Below are 7,932 nucleotides of genomic sequence, written 5' to 3'. Positions count from 1 at the left end.
TTGGATGGCCCACTGTCATTTAATTAGTTTGAAGACAAGCTCAGACATCATAGCCGTAGCTCTTGATGACCTTTGCCATGGGTTCAACCTGCTTCGATGAGAGCTCCTTGGCTTGAGCCAGCAATTTCTGCAAAGGAGACACGAAAACATGAGCTCCATGTTCCAAAAAGCCAAAACCAGTGGTTAACACTGGTCAGGATTCTCAGTAAAGTTTTGATATCACAGAACATCAAACAATGTAGGTATATAAGCATCATGGAATCTAACAAAGGGAATGTGTTCTTTTCAAACACCCTCTATCGAAGCGCACCACCTCCACATTTCTGATAAGGCAGCTTCACTGCAGAATTAACTGCTGTGCCCAATCAATGACATTGCACTGCCATTACAGCAGAGATCCAGGCATTTTACATGTAAAAGATCAGTGCACAGTAGAATACATTGTTGGTGGAGCCTCCACATGCAACTTGCTCCCTTTGCAGCCTTCAAGGCAACCGGAACTTGCTCCATTCACAAATAAACCTTGAAAATATCGCAGCCAGCACATTAGAGAAGCAGCATTGACAAATTTAGGAGTGGCGCAGCTTGAAGAGGATGCATGAACACCTAGCTTCGAACACAAAAAAGGAGGCATTTACCCTGTCAGCCTTCTTGGCCTTGTAGTAGAGGGCCGACTTGGCCTTTCGCTTGAGCTCAAGGGACTCAATGACGCTCTGATACTTCCAGCCAACTTCATGACCAAGGCGGCCGAGGGTGCAGTACTGCAACAAACCACAGCAGCCAGTCAGTCAGCCACTTCCCACAAAAGAATTTCGCAATGCAAAGATGTTTGAATTTATCAGCTCGCAAAGGTGATCGCATCGCCCTCCACGAGGGCTCGATGTAGGTAAGGAATGACAAGCTCATCACAAGGGAACAAACGACAGACAGTGTACAGATGAAGAGTGATAGAGAGCACACCTAAAGCGGCAATCAAGAGTTTGAGACTAGTATAAAACTATTGGCCTATTCTTGTAGATCTGTCCCTGTGAAGGCAACAGCAAGGGCAGAACCCGTGCTTAAAATGCACACACACCAGATTTCAAACTGAAATTTAAAGCTTTTTTCAGTCTACCACGTGCGAGTCCTGTACGCTAAAACAGCCCTTTCCAAACAAGGCGGTGCACTTCAAAGCAGGACCACTTGCATTGGAGTGAATTCGTCATTACTGACAAACTTCCCTTCAGTTTTCGGTACGTAGCCCATCTCTTTATACTCTTTTCCAGTTGGAATCTACATATGCTGCGAGTAGACGAGGCTCAGAGGAACATTAACACACTTTCCCGATTGGCTGAGGAGGTTAGCTTCCACAATGTGGCAAGGGTCTTACGAGATGGAGTATAGTCGCAACTTCTCGTATAGATTAACCTTGCTTTCTAATCACCTCGACGTTTGGAAAAGGCAGACTGCTGTTATGCTAAAAATGGCACTGCTTGCTCCTCGCAAAGAATGTTCCCTCTAACTAAGATATATCTAACTACTTTAATTTCATGACTATGTTCAAAGCCACCTCCATCCCTAAAATATGGTTAATGCATTTTAGTTAGCATCATGCTTACTTTTGTTGCTGCCCTCTTCCTAGGTGGCTGCGAGGTCTGGGTTCTCTGACTACCATGAGAAAGAGCGATTCCCATGTTCAAAAATTCCACTCCACTCTAACCACGCAATACCGCAGAGTGCTCGAAAAGGTTAAGACAAGTAACAGTCATGTACAGCTCGCTCAGCCTCTTAAGGAATTTCTGACAGTTCACGGTTGGTGCAGACAGAACAGTACACCTGGAAGCAGTTTCCACAAAATAAGTACTGGGCAATCACCCATGCTAGCCAGATTCTGGAAGGTCGGCTAAAGCACTCTTCGTCAGTACACACCACCTAAAAAGCCACCAACCATGCCACCCTTTGTACCACGATAGGCCACTCAGGTGACGGTGACATTGCAAATACCCCACACATCCCATGGTACAATCGAACCTCGTTATAACGAACACGGATACAACGAATTATCGGATATAACGAAGTGAAAGAAAAGTTTGGTTGGACATGCTTTATTTTTAAGGGAGTTCTATCTGTATAACGAAACGAAAAATTCAAAATTTGACACTGTATCGGTTATAACGAAGCAGTTTTTGTATTCACGGGGCTCAAAATGCGCAAACAAGGAGGAAAAAATCTAAAAACACGCTAAATTTTGATCTTTTGAAGCGTGAGCACCTAAAATGTGTTTGAATCACCCGCGCTTCCGCACGCAGCGCCATCTAGGGAGAGTGAATGAATCTAGCATCAACGGCTGCCTAGCACGTGATCGAACCGACGCCCGCTCCCCGGCCACCCCCGCCGTCGCAATTTCCGACCCGCGCCCCGCACGCTATCTCTGCAGTTCAATCTGTAGACGCCGTAGCGGAAGGCGTCTAAACAAACAGCAGTTTCGCTTGAAACGAAGATAAAGATATTCAGGGCAGTTGACAGCGGGCGCAAGGAAAAGTCATTGCCGCGGACTTCGGTGTTGCGCCTAGCACTTATCTATCTAGATAAGATGGTTGTCCTGAGCGCAAGGCAGATTTCAAACGCCCACTCTGCAGGCGCTGTGAAGAATGACAGCAAGACAGGATGTTGAAGATGCCTTGTTTGCATGGTTCAAGGACGTTATAGCACATAACCTGCCTGTGTCTGGTGCCGTCCTTCAAATGAAGGCGAGAAGTCTCACTTCCGTCTGAGGCCACAATGACTTTCATGCAAGCAGTGGCTGGCTGCAGCGATTTAATGACCGCCATCGGATTGTTTGCCACTTCTTGTCTGGCGAAGAAGCAGCCGTTGGCGCCGAGAACTGCGAGAAGTAGGCAGAAAGCTTCCGCATGCAACTGGGAGGCAAGCAGACAATTTCGGCGAGACGACATGGCGTCAGCTGGCGGTTCCGAACGTTACGTTCGAGGAATTCATCTGTGCAGATGACAACTTGGCTGTGGCGCCCAAACTGACCGACCAAGAAATTGCTGATCAGGTGGTTTCCGCAAATGATGCTAGAAACAGCGATGCATGTGAAGATGGCGAAGTGCGAGCTCTCAGCAGCGCCGAGGCCGCTGACATGGCCAAGAAGTTCAGGGGGTACTTCGGGAACCTACCTGTGGCCAAATCAGCTGACATCGGGGAAGCGCTGCTCTGTGTTGATTTCGTCGAGAAATATAACCTGTCAAACAGTGTGAAGTGCCGCCAAACGAAGATTACGCCGTTTTTTAAATAAATTAGTTTTTGCACCTGGCCAGCAGCCCGATTTGTGAGTTTCCTCTTGCTTTCCAGTACGAAATGCAAGGCGAGGTTTCATATGCTTATACCACGCGTTAAATTCAAAAATAGTGCATTTTTTCAACCCTGTGCTGTCCATCTTAAAGTACTTTTTACCTGGGTTTATTAGCGACCTTTTCTATGGGAATTTGAGTGCATACTTCTATAACGAATATTGGATATAACGAACGAATTTCCGCGGAAAATGCGACTTCGTTATAACGAGGTTGGACTGTATTTACGATGACCACCATGGAGCCTTGTCATAAGAAGCCCAGAGGGGTTCACGCACCCTGCGTCTCGGGTTGAGCCTGAGCACACGCAGAGCCGATGGCACCACCATGCGCTTGGTGCGGTGGTAGGGGGGTGGCACGCCCTCGAACACCTTCAGCCGGTCCAGGGCGAGGGAGCCACGCTTGGTCTTGTGTGGCAGCATGCCGCGCACGGTGCGCCACAGGATCTTGCTGGGCGCCCGGAAGTGGTAGGGACCACGTGCCGGGTTCACATTGCAGCGCTTCCGCAGGAATGACAGGTACTTCACTGCACGCAAGTAAGGAAAAATGGCCATGCATGAATGCTGGTTCCCACAGTGCAATGCACACTAAAGGTGACAGGCCACATATAAAGCATAAATTTTAAAATGTCAGGGTTATAAATTTTATCTCATACAGCATGCTTTAATAACCTAATCACATTTAAAATGTAAACAACATTGCAATTTAGTTTCTTTAATTGTAAAAAAAAAAAAATTGCATCAAAATTGCTAGTCGTGCCAGGAGTGATAACCTCTGAAATGTCGAAAAAACAAACAAACAAAAAAAAAAACTGGCACTTACGCTACTGTATGTGGGCACTATGCAATGAACTAGGATACATCTTAAAGGGATACTAAAGCAAAATCTTAAAATTGAACAAAAACGCTGAATATATTCTCAGAATGTGATTACACCGAAATCTAGACGTCACTGCGCATATTCTTCAGCTGACTGTTGTATTTTCGATGTTTTGTGAGCGCACGCCAAGCCCTCTAAGCCAGCATGAGGTGTAGAACATGACGTCATGAGATGTCCAACATGCAGTAAGACGGCGAGATTATGAAGTTGCATTCCCACGGCGACAAATATGGCAGCGCCCTTTGACGCATGTCGCCTCGCTTCGGACTGCATCCGACGTTGTTAATGCCTTCTTCAGTGCGTTCAATGGCCATAAGTGGGCTACCGGTCTTTCGCTTCGTCTCCTGTCGCCCATAAGAAAACGTACGAGTAATAAATTTCCGTAATTTTTTATTTAGAGCGACGATTCTGCCCCCTTTAGGCTTAAGAGAGGCGCCGGTTTGTTGACAATCATGGTTCTCTTCTTAACCACCACATGGTGTCACTAGTCTAAACATCGTCGTGCCTGTTTTATAAGTAAGAATGTTAAAAATGGCGCAAAGTCAAAAAAAAAAAAAGAAGCTGCATTTAGCGTACATACTGCATCAATTAACATCTTGACATATCTGTGTACGCATTGAGCAGGCGACAGACGACGAGCGGCCAACACAAGACTAAAAACAAGAAAAGCTGCGAGCAGCGATGGCAATCGTGCTCCTGTAGGAACGGTGGGGGCGCACGGGTGTTATGACGTCTAGTCGCAGCTTCCACTGGTGGCCGCCAGGTGCAAAAAAAAAAACCAAAACAAAACATGCTATCCGCCTTTTTCGCTAAAATGCTTGTCGCATTTATCGATTTTAGCAGTCAAGCTCTTGTTTACATGTAAAAGAGCAGCACCAAAAGTTTGGTTCAGTATCTCTTCCAAGATATAATCTCAGAAATCTAAATAAAAAAGAGCAAAAATGACTGCATGCACCTATTCAAACAATGAGCTGCAATCTCAAACCTTTCCTATCAATTTTATTTATGGTAGTTGCACATCCCTGTATTAGGAATAGGCACAAAAAATTTCAGTGCTATGTCGAGCAAAAAGCTGCTATGAGAAAAACAAATGTGTTTTTCAAGCAATCTAGAAAAAAATTAAGTAGAGGCACAAAATGCGCCATACTCAAGTACAGCTGAGGCACCCAAAGACACAACGAGGTCTTTTGCTTGCATTACTGCTCGTCAACTTAAAATGGTGGCATCTACGACCAGTGAAGAAAAAATAGTCCAACTGAACGACATCAGCGCGCATAAAAGATGTTTCAAATTGTTGTGCAGTGTTTCAAAAGCGAGTGAGAACATTTGTGTGCCGTATTATAAGCTTAAAATATTATTTCCGGCCATTCTGCACCACTTTAGCCATCAAAAGCCAAGCCAAGTACAAAGTCAACCCCAAATCCGATAAATGTAAACAAACAAAATGGCTCACATGGCGGCGCGCGGAGCTTGGAAATGACTTCCAAAAGGTGAACTGCCCAGTTACGTCTTTAAGTACCTTCGAGGTTAACAAACATGGCACGCCTACCAGCAAGAATCACGCAACTCAAAATGACCGACGGTCGCGGGAAAGCCGCTGCTGTTGAGACCGAGAGTAATAGCTATCCACGACAGCCTGTAGTGTGAACAAATTCACACCAACATTACCTTTTTTTATCAGAACTAAATAAATGCACTTTCCATTTGGCAGTGTGCACATTATTTTTTCGCGTCGCTTAACTTCCTGCTGCGTATCTGGTGTCCAGAGAACGCATTCGGTTCGAGATCGAATGCGAATGAGTTCCCCTAACTCATTCGATGGCGAATGTCATTTGAACCTAATGGCATTACATGTTCCCGTGTAGCAGCCGATTAATGACATTAGGTGCTAATGTCATTCGATTCGAATTACATTAAATTTGCTAGTGTGACAGGGGTATTACATCTTACGGTGTTCATGCTATGCGTGCTTCCAATACTAAACAGACCTAAAGCATCAAGCAAGTTCAGAGCCCACTAAATGAAAAGCCCATTAAACACTTATTCGCGTGTCATAGTTCGCCATGTAAACACTTTGCCAGGTACTCATCTGAGCATGGATCACTGACCAGAGCCTCATTGTCATTGTTCTCGAACACCTATTTCATGTGCCTTGCTTCCTTGACCCAGTACTTCAGATCTGTAATCCACACGAGCTGTTTACTGTGCCTTTGATGTTGGTGCGTAGAGGTACAGTGAAAGCAACTGGTTCTGGTGAGGCTTGATTCACTTATTCATGTCTCTCCAATTCAAAGCAAATCTTCACTCCTGAAGTACTTGCCGTGCTGTCCTACAAAGCACCTCTCAATTAAAGCAAAGACTGGTCTGAAAACGTCTCGCCTAAAATGATGCAGGGCTTCAATACTGTGACCACACTGCCAAAACCAGATGTTGCCCTAACGCAGTTTTTTTCTGGTACAAAAGGGTCACAGTTGTTTCCATATGTTCTCCGAAACCGAGTTGAATTTATTTTGCATCATGCGTAGTTCAGTCTAGGGACCATTTCTTTCACTTCTAAGAGACCAGCCATGACGAGGGTTGCAAGCTAAGCACATGATTCAGCCACATCTAGAGTAGGCCTACTAAAGTCACGACATCGCGAAGCGACAGTGAGTGATAACTCCAGCTCTGAGCACTAGTGCGTTGCTGCAGATGAGCAAGGCGTCAACGTTCTGTGGACTTACGCTTATTCCTGAAGAAGCTTCCGGAGCTGCAGATGCCCTCGCATCGCACGACCACCACTTTCTGGCCTGCACAGGTGAGCAAAAAACAGCGAAATGTAACACCACAATCGACACCTCTTGGGAGAAAAGCATTACACAAGCGAGCTCAGATGGTGATGCATGGGTAAGGTATAATCACATCGACTTCATACAAGTGGATGTGTGAAAGTTATCATCATGTTAACAATACGGCAAAGTCAGCAAGCGAAAATACGAGAGTGCTCACCATGTAGCAGTGTTTTCGCGACTAATGCGGACAGACGGCCAAGCAAATGGCCTTGGCCGTCGATGACAAGGGGCTGCAAGAATGAAGCAGAAAAACGTGTTATCGTGATAAAAACTTGCCGCAACAATCAAAAAGTCAGTTCCGGCGGCTAAAATTACAGCAAGCAAGAGTTTAAGCAGCACCGTGCAGCGTACAGCTAGCACAACAAAAGTCCGGCTATATCAGACCACGTTGACGGGGACGTTTATGCCAGCACTGGCATGAATAGGCCTAGCACCACCTAACGCCACATGTGGCATATTTTACTCGTACAGCTGTAACGTTCCCTCATTCGGTGCTGAACAGGAAATGGAATAGTGCAGGACGACAGATAAGAAAGACTTAACGCCTTCGAGAGAACAAAAGAGCAGATCTCTAAACGAAGCCAACGAGGGCACAACTCGAAGCTATCGCCACGTGAAAGGAATCTACCGAGAAAATACGAGTTTTTAGAAAAGCCAAGTAAAACAGGGCTAAGTTTGCGACTTTATGTAACTGCAAACCATTACAAAGCAGAAAATCTAATAAAAGCACGATATTTGAGTCCTTACGCAGCAAAAAACGAGCAGCACCACGCACCTTCCGTGAAAACCCGCTCATGTCGACCGCAGAAAAGAACTTGCGACGGGGTTCTCACCAAAAACCGACACGGCGCTTTAGGTGGCCAGACGAAGTTGATGAATCGGTGACGCTT

The 7,932-nt window shown here is 45.7% G+C and overlaps 1 protein-coding gene and 1 non-coding gene across 2 annotated transcripts; both read right to left on the bottom strand.

The window, feature by feature from the left end:
• RpL13A (ribosomal protein L13A) lies at positions 1–7,899 on the bottom strand. The gene is made up of 6 exons (XM_089570488.1): positions 7,818–7,899; positions 7,200–7,272; positions 6,935–7,000; positions 3,611–3,858; positions 639–761; positions 1–127 (listed from the first exon to the last, which is right to left on the bottom strand). The coding sequence occupies exons 1-6, from the start codon at positions 7,836–7,838 to the stop codon at positions 41–43; spliced, it is 618 nt and encodes a 205-aa protein (XP_089426614.1). The 5' UTR covers positions 7,839–7,899; the 3' UTR covers positions 1–40.
• On the bottom strand, positions 196–264 carry LOC149358414 (small nucleolar RNA SNORD34). The gene has a single exon (XR_016289277.1). It is a non-coding gene; the product is annotated as a small nucleolar RNA SNORD34 (small nucleolar RNA).
• Positions 7,900–7,932: the final 33 nt, after the last annotated feature.

The sequence above is a fragment of the Amblyomma mixtum genome, chromosome 2, assembly GCF_055824585.1.
Source record: "Amblyomma mixtum isolate Tamu chromosome 2, ASM5582458v1, whole genome shotgun sequence".
In the NCBI taxonomy this organism is placed as follows: domain Eukaryota; kingdom Metazoa; phylum Arthropoda; class Arachnida; order Ixodida; family Ixodidae; genus Amblyomma; species Amblyomma mixtum.
The sequence above is the reverse complement of the archived record's forward strand: the minus strand, read 5'-3'. Positions and strand labels throughout refer to the sequence as shown.